Consider the following 15,311-nt stretch of genomic DNA (forward strand, 5'->3'; position numbering starts at 1 on the left):
GGTGGCTCACAATGCAGTTCAGGGGAAACCAGTCTCTGCACAGGCTACATATTAAAGTGAGAAGTGTCTTTCATAGAAACAGCATAACAACCCCTGACCATGAGCTGCACCTCTCCCTCCTCAGCCCGCTGGTAAGCTGTTACAATCCTCGTCCGATAGGACATGTCTTGTACAAGTGACTGCGTGTTATGTAAACACTTATGAAACAAGTAGCCTTAGAAAGACTAATATTGTAATAATCAGCAGAAGAACGGTGAATTACACGGAGAACCTGTTGGAAGACTTTAGAGTTACACGTGTGACTCTAGAAGAGGGAGACTACGTAGTCATGTCACTTCCTAGCGGGCTACTCTAGGTCACCGTGCAACATTCCTTATAGGAACGAAGGGACCTGCATAATTAGTAAAGAAATGCCTGCTGTCTTAAAGCAGATCTTGAATAGAATATTTATCCACCAAGGCAAATGAAGAAAAATTTTTTCTCATCAGGACATACTGCCTTCATTCCAAAACTCTGTGCATGTTATTTTTCTCAACTACAAGGAGAAAGCAGCCTTCAACACCGTGTCCAGGCTGGAAGAGAGTGCTGACACTCATGTCTTCTAGCACACAGAAAGCAGCCATGCCAGCCAACCAAGGGCCTGGAGGGTGGCCCACAGTCCCTGGAGGGGCATGAGCTCCACTGCTCACAGGAGACAGAGCCCTGCTGGCTGGCAGCACGTGAAGAAAACATCTTGTCACCCAGCTGAGAACCTGCCCCCTGTGGTGAGTGTGTGGTGTGGTGTCCAGGAAACCCAGCAATCACCCACGGGGACAAGAAGCCCACTTGGAGGCTTTTGCAGCAGAAATGAAGCTGCTGCAGTTCACAGTGTGCTCCTTACGTCTCAGGGAAGGATGCAGCCTGTACGGTCCTCCTGGGGTGGGCTCCTGCCTCATGTACTTCTCTGCCTGCCTCTGTATGCAGATTGCATCCAATCTTAAAGACACAGAAAGAATGGCTTCAATGAGAATTACATCATCAACCCCTCTTCTAGACACAAAACAGCCAATCCTTAAAAATCTCAGAACGCCCTTAAAAATGTGTGAAAATTCTGTACCTCTGTTTCAGGTGGGCGGCCTCCCTTCTAAGCTCAGTGTTTTCCCTCTCCAGCTCCCGAGCCCTGATCTGTGGGGGAAAACACATCGATGTTCAGCTGTGGCAGACTGTGCACAAAGGGAAGGAAGGAAACAAATTCTTACCCAGTTGTCTTGGGACTTCTTCTTGGCACGAGTGATCTGAAAAAGTCAACACATCAAGAAACACCCCATGGCAAGTGGTTCTCAGGACCACAGTAACCGTCTGCTTCAGGTGCTGAGGACTCCGTGTGTCAGGAGGAAGGCAGGTTACCTGGAGTCTCAAGGCGATGTCTGCTCCCTGCATCTGCCTGTGACATTCCTCAAGCCTTCTCCTACGAGTTACAAATTGTTTCATAAGAGAAAACACAATGCTGGGCATGCTGTTAAATAACTTGCTCCAGTCCATGTTATCTGCACTGCACACTCACATACAAGACACACTGTGCACACACACACTCACACACAGTATCTCATCACGTTATCTGCAATGCACACTCCACACATCATCTCACCACACAAGACACACTGCACACTCACACACAGTAACTCACGTTATCTGCACTGCACACTCACACACAGTATCACCACACAAGACACACTGCACACGGCTGTAGAAGCACATCAGGTTCAAAGCTATCACTGCAGTCACTCCTTCTGTCACTATTATTTTACGTCTGCCAGGTTCTGCGCTGACACAATTTCCTTTCCCGTTCTCAACACTTCCCTCACTTATCCTGTGTTGAGTATCTTTCATCATAAACCTTGAATCTTCTTTTCCTTACATCCTTATCCTATTTCTCAGGCTTACAAGTGGGTCTCTCCAGTGACATGGTCATATTTATTGGTCCAACTGATGCTACACCAAACTGCTTACCTCAGGTTGAGAACAATTTATAGCACCTTCAGAAACATCTCTGTGAACTGTCTTTCCACTCACTCAGTCTGGCCAGCATTGAGACCAGGAAATTCTTAGTAACTTAATACTTTTTAAAGTTAAACCTTTAATTTAACATGTGTAAAACTTAACATTTTTTCTTCTGTGTGAAGTATCTATACAAATCTCTTCTAAACATGTGTTTTGGTCTGTGTGTGATATTGTGCCTGAACATTTTAGAAAAGTTTTTAAAAACCCAACAGTGGTGTCGGCGCCGCAGGTGCACAGGAGCTGAACTCACTTGTACTGTCGTGTCTCGTCTTCAGCCAGTTTTGCCTTCTCCTCTGCTGCCAATAGCTGCTGCTTCTCCACCAGCTCACATCCTTTCATGTCCACCTTCCTGAGAGGGGAAAGAAACTCTGCAAAATTCTGCCAGTTTCCCTCCCAGAAATTGGAGGGGAACAATTCAATGTTCCTTTTGCCCTTCCCCATAAGTGCTCAGACTGACAGATACAGAGGAAAGAATTAAAGGCCCCCACTAATACATATGAAAAAGCTACACTCAGGCCTCTGGCAAGTGTTTGGTATCTGGCCTTCCCTTCAGCGTCCCCACACCTATTCTAATCTGTGCATAAAGTAAACACACAGGAAAAGCCCACATGAGGTGCACTCTGCGCCCCTCCTTGGCTCAGGCTCCTGTGACGGGGACAGCGCGAGTTCACGTTTCAATGTGGGACTCAGGGTCTGACCAAGTCTTCACTACCAAACACATTAGGGTGAAGCAAGCGTTCATGACTTGTTTGATTTCTCCCACAGAGAGCCCTGATTTCAGTCAAAGCTTGGGGCAAACCTGGTTTTTCAGGGAATATGAGAAAATGTTTGGTTTTGAATGTGGGCTAATGGGTGTGATGTCCATGACCTCTCCCTGAGAATGACAGGAACTCTGTACAAATTATGAAATCCATGCTCAAATGTACCAAATTGCTAACAAGCCAGGAAGGAACATGAGGCCAAAACTGCAGGGGAAGCCACTGAGATGCAGAACAGTCCGGCAGCTGGTGCCCCCCCCACATGGGCACCACAGTCAGATGGCTGGAGCTCGCAGCCTGTCAGCGCAGGCAATCCCTAGTGACACCTGCAGGCCTTAGCTGGGATCCATCAGAGCTACATGCCAGGAATAAAGCTGGACAGCAGACACACTGGCCTCAGGAGGGCTGGCTGCACTGACTGATCTCAGCTGCTAACTGGGTTAACAGGATGTAGCACTGCTGGTACCCTGATCACCTGCCAGCTGTCACGCCCACCTTCTCTGCAGCAAATTAACCTCACACCAGGCCTCAAATTTTCTCTATTTTCTACCCCATATCTAGAGTTCAGTAAATATGATAGGCACATGGCAGGTCATGACAGTATGATGCAGTTGAAACCTAAGGACAATAAAAATGGATCTGGGGGATCTAGATAATGAAGTGACTAAATCTGGCCCAAGAACCCGCTAAGATCTCAAACTAAATACAACAAGAACTCTGGTAACCAGTCAGAACGAACAGAAGCAGCAGGTTACAGAAATCAAGGCAGAAAAGTCAACACAAATCTGTGCTGGCTGAATGTGGTAAAGGAAATATGGTGGTTAAGTATTCGGAAATATAATATCTACGTGATTTCACACATCCATCCACACATTTGTCATAATTAACATGGGAACATCTTACTCTTCAACGTGCCCGTCTGTCTGTCCAGAAGTATCTTTAGGGAAACGTATTCTCCGCTCCAGCCTCTGGAAATTGGCTTCCTCTCCTGTCACAGATCCCGATGTGGCATGGTGGTCTTGCATTTTCTTTTCAAGTTCTGTGAACATGAGACAGTTTGTCTTTGTATGTGCACTCAACAGCTTGGCTGTGCTGGGCAGTGGAGAAAGGAGAGAATCCTGAATGCAGGAACCCATTTTTTACCTTCCCAGTGTAAACTCATGTCTACTATAGGTGTGTCTCATTTTATTGTCCTTCCCAATAATGCATTTTTTAAAACAAATTGAAGACCTGTAGCAACCCTGAGTCCAGCAATTTTATCGGTGACTATTTTTTCTGACAGCATTTGCTCATTTCTTATCTCTGTGTCACACTTTGGTAATTCTTGAAATACTTCATTCTTTATCATTTTCATTAAAATAGGCATGACATTCTTTTAAGGCAAAGCCTAAGCCAGTGGAAGTCCCTAATTCTCAGCAATTCTGCAAGCCTGAGAGATGAAGAGGCTACAAAAGGAAACTCTGAAGCCAGCAGGGATTGGTCCATGAAGTTTAAGGCAAGATTCCATCTCCACTGCATACCTGTGCAAGGTAAAGCAGGAAGAGCTAAACCAGACGCTGCTGCACGTTCTCTAGGAGATGAAGCTAAGACAGCTAATAATGAAGGTGGATACACTAAACAACAGATTTTCAATGCAGAGAACTGCAAGGGGAAGCCATCCAGCACTTTCATAGCTGGAGAGGAGAAGTCAGTGCCTGGCATCAAAGCTTCAATGGACAGGCTGATTTTCTTGTTAGGGGCTAATGCAGCTGATGGTTGTAAAGTTGAAGCCAATGCTCATTTAACATTATGAAAATCCTCTGTCCCATGAGAATCATGGGAAATCTATCTGTGCTCTATAAATGGAATAAAGCCTGGATGACAGCACATCTGTTTACAACATGAATATTTTAGCCCACTGTTGAGAACTAATACTCAGAAAAAAAAATTCTTTCAAAATATTACTGCTCATGGACAATGCACCAGGTCACCCACGAGCTCTGATGGAGACATATGAGATGAGTGCTGTTTCCATGCTTAATATGACATCCATTCTGGAGCCCATGGATCAGGAGTAATTATGACTTTCAAGTCTTATTTAAAATACATTTTGGAAGGCTTTAGCTGCCACAGACAGTGATACGACTGATGGGTCTGGGTAAATAAATGGAAAACTTTCTGGAAAGGATTCAGCATTTTAGGTGCCATTAAGAACATTCATGATTCATGAGAAGAAGTCAAAATATCAACAACCAGGGTTTGGACGGAATTGATTCCAGTCTTGATGTGTGACTTTGAGGGGCTCAAGACTTCAGTGCAGGAAGGAACTGCAGATGTGCTGAAAACAGCAGGAGAACTAGAGTTAGAAGTGGAGCCTGAAGACGTGACTGAATGGCTGCAGTCTCATGATAAATGTGCATGAATGAGGAGCTGTTTCTTATGGACGAGCAAAGAAGTTGTTTTCTTGAGATGGACTCTACTGGTGAAGATGCCGTGAAGAAGGTTGAAATAACAAAGGACTTATAAGAGTGCACAAACTTAGCTGAGAAACTACCACAGGGTTTGAGAGGATTGACTCCAATTTGTAAAGAAGTCCTCCTGTGTGTAAAATGTATCAAATAGCACTTCCTGCTACAGAGGACTTGCTCCTGAAAGGGAGAGTTAATCCTGTGACAAACTTCATTGTGGTCTTACTTTAAGAAATTGCAAAAAGCCACACCAATCTTCAGCAACCACCACAATGATCGGTCAGCAGTCATTATCAATTCCAGACCATCCACCAAAATGACTGTAACTCAATAAAAAAAAAAGTTTAAAAAAAAGACCATCCACCAACAAAAAGATAACACCTCACTGGAGGCTCAGATGATGGCTAGTAGCTTTTAGTAATAAAGTATATTTTCATTAAGTTACGAACATTGGGGGTTTTAGACACAGTGGTGTTGCTCACTTAATAGACTACAGTATAATGTACATTTGATTCTCTTTACTATGATATTAACTTTATTCTAGGGGTCTAGAACTGAAGCCATAACATCTCCCGGAAGCCTGCATATGAGGTTTGCTGCCCAACAAGCAACATACCTTCCAGGCTGCAGTCCTCAGTTGTCTCGGCTCTCTGCATCGTATCCTCAGATCTGGTCTTCAAAACACGTGGCTGCAAGACATGTGAGAAAAGACGTTCAAGAAGTACTGCTCCACAGCAACGTGAACGTACTTAACGTGAGAGGATCGTACACTTGGAATCAGCTAAGATGGGCCATCTGCTTTATGTGTGTCACAGCACAATTAGACACTGACACAGTGATGCTCAGTTCTCTTGAGTTAAGTACCTCTGGGGTTGAGTAACGTCTCTTACTCTCTTCTTGCTGCTGAGCTGAACATCCTCCTGCACATGCATTTCTTCAGATTTCACTGTGGCTTCACAGACATGAGATTTATTAAGAGCAATTTCAACCTAAAACTCTCTCATTGATGACTAAATCCCAAGAAAAGTAACTTGAATAGACATCAACATTTAATCTTCTAAGGCATGAGATTGTTGTTCTTTGTGAAAGCTCATGTGTACAGTGGAAATCCTGCTGCAACTGGAGGCATTTACCTCAGATTCCTGAAGTGTTCATTGAAACAGCACCTTTCAAGGTCTCTGGAGACGTTCTTTTTTTCCAGTATCTTCACACAGGACAGAATTAAAGCATGTACTATGATTTCAATGAAAACTCAGGGTGATATGCTTAAAAAGTGTAACTTTTTTTCCCAAAAACAAAGTATTTTGTTAACTGCAAAACAAACCATAGAAAATAAATATATTAGCCCTGGTGCACGTCCAAAGACTTTGGTGAGCATTCTCTCCAGAAGATATTAAGGCAGTGAAATGATTCTGAACATACAAGTTTTATAAAGAAAGCAAGTGTCATACGTTCCCTTACACATGCTTGAAAGCATCTGGGACTTTCCCTGAGTTTCAGTTTGGGGCTGAAGACAGTGCTCCGTTTGAGAGTTTACAGCAGACAGGGCCTCTCCTCCGAGTTCTAGCACCGGGCGTCCTAGCAGCTCGTTCTGACACGCTGCGTCTTGCATTTCCTTCCTCAGCGGGTCCTCTTCCACTGCCAGCCTGCCAAGCTCTTCCAGCAAGTCTTGGTTTGTTCTGATGGGCACTTGCTTCTCTTCAACCCTTTTGGAATCCTGTCCCTTCTCAGCCAGTACCCACAGCCACCCCTAAGTTTCCTGTGATGGCAGCTGATCCAGGCTGGGCCCAGGACAGATGTCAAGCCCACGAAGAAATGTGGAAAGAAGAGACCTCCAGGCACAGATATTTCCTCGCCTCCACAGACTTCCTCCTCACTGGACAATGGAGGGCATGACTGGACGACAAGGGGAAGCAAGGGTGGGAAACTGCTCATGTCAAAGAGCTCACAAATGAGCATCCCGAGTGAAATATAAACAAAGTTTACCCAAATTCATGTGGAAAATTCTCTGTTTAACATCAACAGGGCAAGGGGCTGTACAACTCAGCTAGTAACTTCCTTCACCTCTCAGGTATTTCCTGGCATTTTCCATGTATCTTGGAGGGCAGTGTGAGTGGTGAGAAAACTCTCTAGGTTGTGAAAATAAGACATATTTCCTAGTCTCCGAAATAGGAGAAGTCACAGAGGTTTTAGTCCATGAAATTCTGGGTCATTGTTCACAGGGAGGTTCTGCTCCTGGGCTCTCACACTCTGCTGTGGCCAAAAAACAGGAGGAGTGGGAGCACGCATCTCACCCAGCTGTGGTCAATGTCGCAGCCAAGCTCTTACCAAGTGTGGGCTCTTGGCGTTCTGGTCCCTCGCTGCCTGCAGCTTAGCTCGAGCAATCTGAATGGTGTCATTCAAATACTCACTCTTCCTCTCAATGATTTTCAAGTTCTCCTTCAATGAAACACTGAATTAGTAACAATTACTTATTACTTTCAATTCTGTTTTCAGAACGTAATCTAGGAGAAGAAGAGGCTTGTACCTTAAACTTCAGTGCTTCCTCAGAGAGCATCTTCTTTTGCCTAATGGCCTCTAAGCATTTCTTTGTGTTGTTGGTCTATGCAAATACGTAATGAAGGAAACAGAATTACAAATACTAATTACTCTGCTAGCCGAACCTATCTTGTGTGTGACCCCTTCCACTAATACAGCAAGTGGTGCTTTACATCTACGACATTTGCTTAGTTTATTTTTTTCTGAAATATAGTCAGTTACAATGTGTCAATTTTCTGGTGTACAGCATAATATCTTTCAGTCACATATATATATATATACCTATGCTTGTCTTCACATTCTTTTTCATTATACATTTCAAGATAACAAGTAGAGTTCCCTGTGCTCTACAGAAGAAATTTGTTTTGTTTTGTTTTGTTTTTATCTAGGACACTTGCTTTGCTTTGAATCTAGACCTCTTATAGAACATACGGAACAGGACAGTTAAGGATGAAAGAAAAGAGAGCCAAGAACTGAACTGCCAGAAGGGGGAAGGAACTGAAGGTGAAGTCACACACACACACAAAAAATCAAAAGGACAATGATACCTTCTGCTCCCAAGAGGATACATTTTCTTCAAGTTCTTTGTTTTCTTTCTCAAAATTCTTGATCTTCTCAGTCAGCTGCTTTAAAGTAACTAAAAGGAGGTAAAGCATTTTGGCAGGAAAACCCAGTAAAATAGAATTATCCCAATTTATTAGCAGCAGAGACATCTCTCTGGCTGGCACTATGAGTGTAATTAACTTTGTAACTTTACTACTGTGCCTAAAGGAAGCAAATCTTAGTGGCATTCTAAATGTGAGATTGCTGAGATTCCTAGTTCAATTTTTTTCAAAGATGCAGAAACACAATAAAAAGTCTTCTCCTAAATTCTCTCCTGGCTATAAGTTAAGCACCATTCTTAGAAAATTCAATCATTCAAATACTTCTGACATCACCAGAGATGAAAAAGAAAAACCAAGCATCCTGTCCTCTTAACATTCTCTCCTCCTAAGTAAACATGACCCTGCTTAAAAGAAAAAAAAAAAAAGAACCCTCATCCCACGCAGGTTCACTGCACAGCCAGGCCCTATCTGCAGCACCACAGTAGGCAAGTTCAACATGTCGCCTGACTGGGCCCGCACAGGCAGGCCCCCAGTGTTGTCCTGCTGCCTGTCAGATCGTATTTCATGAAAACCATGCTGGGGGCCCTGGAGGACAAGGTCACTGGAATTAAACACTTTGATACCATGTGGGCTTCCCCACCTAGTCACTGGAGGACCTGGGTAACACACAGTCCCTAAATGACAAGTTTTCCATCGCCAGGATGAGAATGCTCCCATCACTGCTTCAGGAAAAAAGCACACATAAAGCAGCCGGTCACAAGTGACTCCACATGTGACGCTCTAGAACGCGGCCGTCAGAACCAGCCTCCTCTCTTGGGCATCTAATTCCCTCATCTGACTGCACAGTGCACACGCGTCTTCTCTCTGCTCAGCGGGGACGCTCTGACGCTAAGATTCCTCTTCTCAGCACCAGCACTTGTGCATCCACTGTCACCACCAGCCCTCGAGGGCCTACTGAGCATCAGGCAGCCACCCTGTCCACCACGCACAGCCCCACTCAGTCAGCAGAGCCTGTGAAGCCTGCACAGAAAGCATCATCCTCAGGCTGGATCACACATTCCATTAAGTCCTCATTGCCAGGAGTGGCTCCCTTCACCCATGCTTCCCCTCTGCTGTGACACACATGCCTGGCCACTTCTGCATCCCTCCCTGAGCCTGGAGAGTCCTGACAGGCTCAAGTCATGTTTCAGTGTCTTTCCTTTTCACCAGGAGCCAGGTCATGTCAGGGACTCACTCCGAACATTAGACTCTTCTCATCACCTGCTTCCTCAAGGTTGCTATGCAAAATTAAACTCATCCTAGTTTCCCTACTCCTGTGACCCTTCTGGTCTCTTATCTCAATAGATGCCAACTTCCTCTACAATGTCATTCAGACACCATCACAGGAGTAGAATTTTCAAGAGTTAAGGAGTCTGACATCAGAAGTCATTGTGTTTGCTTTTAGTTGAACTAAAACCCACATTGAATCCTGGTATTGAGAAAACATTACAAAGGAAACTAAACCCTAATATTTTACCTTGAAACATCGGAGGCTTTACCTAGAGAGGAAGAAACATTAAATTTGAAGTCAAAACATATAATTAGTAAACATACAGTTTCTAATAAACTATCAAGACAGTAATCCATTGAAATTACGATTACCACTTTGGTTCAGCATAATGATTTATATGATTAAAACTCAGGAAAAATCGAATTTCCTACTTCAGGCATGATCTTTCACTCACCATTTCTGATAGCACACTGGTAAATAACTTATTTTACACAAAAGATCTGTTTACAGCTTGTTAAATAAACACCACTCTATTCAATTTTCATAATGCATATTCATGTTTCATAACACTGAATTATATTATCATAATACGTTCTTCTAATGCACCATTTTGGCAAACCAAACATCCACACTTAAGTGCAGAACCTGGATTGTTGTGTAACCTTCAAAAGAGAGAGAGACAGAGGAGAAAAACTAAAAGAAAAATAAAGGCAAAATCTTTATACTAAGATGCACCCCTTTCATTCAATGAAAGATTTTCTGATATCTTATACAGTTTACTGTTGAATTGACAAGCAATTGTAACATATTAGGTCGTAAGATTTGTCAAGACCACTAAAAACAAACAGACATCAAATGAGACATCAGATGAGAATGAAAGTGAGCAATGGCTGTAACAAAAGCACACACAGCAGCAGGACAGACAGTGACCATTTTCAAGAAGTGAACGTGCTTCTTGACTCAGACATGAGTCATCATTTGAGGAAACATAGCTCAATAAAACCCAGGCAGGACTCCACTGTAATACCACGTAAAGACACATTTTCCTGACCCTTAACATATTTCTTCATTCAAAACTGTAAGTGATGATCAGAGACTGAGGCCAGCCCTAACTTTGCCAACACACTGGAGCATCATCACAGTATCGAAGCTCCAGGGGCAATACCGTGGCTGTAGAAGAATGCACCCATGGAGGGCAAACAGAAAGCCACAGATGTTCCCTTCACTTCACACTTGCTCAGGGAACACTGAGAGTCCCTGTCCCCTGTCACCCAACACACAGGTGGGGCAGGTGGGGAGAGAGATGGGCTCACCAAACACTTAACCCTCCTATTTTATTATTGAATAGAAGAGTTTATAAATTGTCATTTGCTCATTGAGAATATACTGTTATCTTGCTCAATGAGTTCTTACTATAAAGATTTTGCAACAAATTTCCATTTCAAAACTAATTTCTGTTCAATTTAGTAATCTAAAAGGAAACAAAAAAAAAGACTTATGGATTCTGGCCCAGGCAGGCAAATAAAATGTCCAGTGACTATAAAAATTCCTGGTAGGTGTGATTAAAAGGACACTATAAGGTACTTTAGTAATACTCACCGCAAGGACGGTCCTCCAGACGAACAAGAGAAAACTACATACTCCCCAGAAGGCAGCAAGAAGAATAAGCTTCCACAGAAGTTCATAAACATCAGACCCAGTATGGGAAAGGAGAACGAGAGAGTGGAGGATCTGAAAAGATATTGGAGATAATGAGGAACCTCAAAGACATTCACAGTGTATCTGTCACAGAGAATCATCTTTAGAAACCCTCAACCACACCCCTCAAATAGCTCCACAGAGAGGTGAGAAGGGACACGAGTTCAAAAGGAGCAGGAGGATGCTCTTGGGAGTGTGGGTATGTCTACTGTCTTTGTTTGGTGATAGTTTCACTGCTGCTCACATATGTCAAATATCTGATACACAAAATGTTAGAGCTTTGACTTTGCTGACAGACACACAGTAAATATTTTTAAAATAGTTAACAGAACTTATGTATGTAGAAGCCAACTTGAAATTGAAAATAAGCAAAAACAAACCTACAGGGCATGGGACGCCTTCATTTTCTATTGTATGTTCACGAAGTACCTGGACAAACCCCTATGAAATGTCTCCAAAAATACACCCAACATTATGGGGAAAGAGCAATGAAGGTATGTGTTAAAATACAGAGAGCTGTACAGAGATGTATTTCTACATTTATAGACTGGACATGAGTGAGAAAGCAGACGAGCACTTATAATAATGTCAAAATTACTATTCCAGCAAAAATTAATGATTTATTTTAGCCCAACTATCTAAAAACCATGGAGGTTTTCTTCAATATTCCCTTTGGTTCTGAACCAGAGCACGTCAGACTTCTGAAATAAATAAGAATTTGTATAATAGAGTTTTAATTATATTATACAAGATCACTCAAAGAATGAAGTTACATAAAAAGAGAACTCAAAATAATAAGTACAAATAATTTACATGCATATTTCACAGAACTGCAGCTACATCCATTAACAGCCACCACAAAAATTAATTTGTATTTCTGGAATGTACAGTCATGAAAACAAAAGGCAAACACATAGTTTTGTAAAAACTAGATTTGTAAGTACTATAGGAGGGAATAAATGCGCGATGTAATTTGTACTAATCTAGACACTAAGCTTCAGTCTTGTGCAAACAAAACCTCTCTAGAAAGCAGCCTCTGAAATCGATAATATCGTTTTTGTCAGCTCTCACAGTTGAGGTCAGTAAAATGTGTGCTGGTGGGAAACATGCACTGTCTTTGAGTAGACGCTGCCTGAAAGAGCAGTGGGTCTCAGCACAAAGGAGAGACATGAAGATCAAAGGCACAAAAACACAAACACCATCTAGTCGCTAACTGGTAGAACCCCCTCCGTCGTGGGCATGCTTCTTACACAGGGCACTGTCTGAGCGCTGACGTCAGTAGGTGCCTCCTACCTAGAGTCTACCCACCAGGGCCGATGGACTCAGGTTCTGTGAGCAACAGTGGAGAAAGACAAGTTAGTTTATCCAAGTGCTCAAAGATGTGGTAGGGAAAGAGGGCTAACTAACCTATGAGAACTCAGCCTCATTCCCTCTAAGGGAAAAAAATCCCAATAAAGATGACCTAGAAACGCCCTCTTTAGCAGGCTCAGAAGACACAGAACATGCTTTTCTTTGGGTGGACTGTTCACATGGTGTGATTCTGCCTCAGTGCAAAGATTGTTCCTGACACGTGATTTTTCCAGGGCCATAAGAATCTGCTGCAAGCCTATCTGAACAAACCCACTTAAATCCATGAGGTGTTCTCAGTCTTTCTTTTTTGGGGTGTGGAGGTGCTTTTTCCTGACACAGTAAAAATTTCACAGCATGTAAATGAATTTTCTTTATATTTGGACAATTCTAAGGAAGGACACTTTCTGCTTTGAGGAAATCAACATTCTTCACAAGGATACGTCACTAAAAAAAAAAACAACTTGTCCACCTCCTGGTCATGTCCCTCCTAAGCATTTCCTCATTATAAACATCACAGCAGGTTGCAGCCACTGGTTTTCACATCAGCTCGGCTCTCAGGGCTCCCATCAACCTAGCTGGACACAGAGTCCCTGGGGGCAGCCTCCAAGATGAGAAGGAAAGGGATAACTAAGAATTTGCTAGAAGTACAATAAAAATAAAAGCAAAAATAAACAAATGGGACCTAATTAAACTTGGAAGTTTTTGCACAGCAATGGAAACCATAAGCAAAACAAAAAGACAACCTACAGAATGGGAGAAAATTTTTGCAAAAGATGAAACTGACAAAGCCTTAATTGCCAGAATATATAAACAGCTCACACAACTAAATAAGAAAAACAAACAACTCAATCCAAAAATGGGCAGAAGACCTAAACAAGCAGCTCTCCAGTGAAGACATACAAATGGCCAACAGGCACATGAAAAAAATGCTCATTATCACTAATTATCAGAGAAATGCAAACCAAAACTACAACAAGGTATCACCTCACACCAGTCAGAATGGCCATCATTCAAAAGTCCACAAATGACAAATGCTGGAGAGGCTGTGGAGAAAAGGGAACCCTCCTACACTGCTGGTGGGAATGCAGGTTGGTGCAGCCACTGTGGAAAACAGGAGGGAGATTCCTCAAAAGACTAGGAATAGACTTACTGTATGACCCAGGAATCCTGCTCCTGGGCATATATCCAGAAGGAACCCTACTTCAAAAAGACACCTGCACCCCAATGTTCATAGTAGCACTATTTACAATAGCCAAGACATGGAAACAGCTTAAATGTCCATCAACAGATCACTGGATAAAGAAGATGTGGTATATTTATACAATGGAATACTACTCAGTCATAAAAAATGATAAAATGATGCCATTTGCAGCAACAGGGAATGGACGGACCTGGAGATTATCATTCTAAGTGAAGTAGTCAGAAAGCAAAAGAAAAATACCATATGATATCACTTATATGTGGAATAAAAAAAAAGACAAACTTATTTACAAAACAGAAACAGACTTACAGCAAAGAAAACAAACTTATGGTTACCAGGGGGAAGGGAGTGGGAAGGGAAAAATTGGAAGTTTGAGATTCATGGATACTAATCTATATAAAGTAGACAACTAGTTTACACTGTACAGCACAGGGAAGTCTATTTAATATCCTGTAATTTATGGTAAAAAAGAATATGAAAATGAATATATGCATTTTCCTATATGAATACAGCATTCTGTTGTACACCAGAAATGGACACAACATGATAAGCTGACTATACTTCAATAAAAATATTTTAAATTTATATGGCTATTGAATATTTGTTACATTAAAATTCCTGAAAAAAACACACTTCAAAGAAAAAACAAAGTTGCTGTAAGTCAACAAACCAGAAAACACAGAGCACAGATGACATTTCACTGTTTAACAAACCAGCACCAACCCAGTGCTGAGACCCCACTGCTCCCAGGACTGCCAGACGTCACCACCAGGAAGGGCGCACGCACAGGACAGCGCACCACACGGGGACGGGGACGGCACCAGAATGCGCATAACTTGAAGCAGGATCCTGACCAGCTTTCCAGGAGAAAGTCTCACTATGACTTCTAGTACATAAGAGTTTCTCGCTTTTTAAAAAACTGCTTTAGTGAGATATAATTCCCCCATTCCCCCATTTTAGGCATACAACTCAGTGGCTTTTAGTACATTCACATTTCCTTCTTTGATGCAATAAAGTAACTATTTCAGGTTTCATCCTGTCAACCTGCTGTGCTTGGTCCAAGAGGTCCTGACAGGACTCAGATCTTGAGGACGCCAGTGGCCAGGGCTGGTGCAGGTTGGTCAAGAAACCTGTCCTGAGGGCCTCGGGCTTCACCAACGATGCTTTCCCATCAAGGACCCCATGAGAAAGCAGGGATTTAACCACAGTGTGAAAGAGCCCAGGAAAAAGGAGAACACCCCTGGTGCCCGATGTTTACTCACAGTTGTGTTTTCATATCCGGTACACCCCAGCACGTGGGGCCAGAACATCCCCATCATCTCCATGCCTGAGGTCCCCAGGCAGGAGGTGGGGGGAGGGGAGGGGGAGGAACATGGAGGGGAGGGGAGGGGAGGGGAGGGGAGG

At 42.9% G+C, this 15,311-nt stretch overlaps 1 protein-coding gene across 1 annotated transcript in view; it reads right to left on the minus strand.

Moving 5' to 3' along the window:
• The window catches only part of LOC140689642 (uncharacterized), a 227,539-nt gene that overhangs the window by 143,784 nt on the left and 68,444 nt on the right, over window positions 1-15,311 (minus strand). The window contains exons 8-19 of the mRNA XM_072950623.1: window positions 11,258-11,389; window positions 9,905-9,926; window positions 8,332-8,420; window positions 7,773-7,847; window positions 7,574-7,684; window positions 5,862-5,934; window positions 3,702-3,837; window positions 2,291-2,389; window positions 1,387-1,447; window positions 1,239-1,274; window positions 1,097-1,164; window positions 881-975 (exon numbers count right to left, since the gene is read on the minus strand). Coding sequence (XP_072806724.1) covers window positions 881-975; window positions 1,097-1,164; window positions 1,239-1,274; window positions 1,387-1,447; window positions 2,291-2,389; window positions 3,702-3,837; window positions 5,862-5,934; window positions 7,574-7,684; window positions 7,773-7,847; window positions 8,332-8,420; window positions 9,905-9,926; window positions 11,258-11,389 — 997 coding nt within the window. The remainder of the gene's footprint in view (window positions 1-880; window positions 976-1,096; window positions 1,165-1,238; window positions 1,275-1,386; window positions 1,448-2,290; window positions 2,390-3,701; window positions 3,838-5,861; window positions 5,935-7,573; window positions 7,685-7,772; window positions 7,848-8,331; window positions 8,421-9,904; window positions 9,927-11,257; window positions 11,390-15,311) is intronic.

The sequence above is a fragment of the Vicugna pacos genome, chromosome 27 (assembly GCF_048564905.1).
Source record: "Vicugna pacos chromosome 27, VicPac4, whole genome shotgun sequence".
Classification (NCBI taxonomy): Eukaryota; Metazoa; Chordata; class Mammalia; order Artiodactyla; family Camelidae; genus Vicugna; species Vicugna pacos.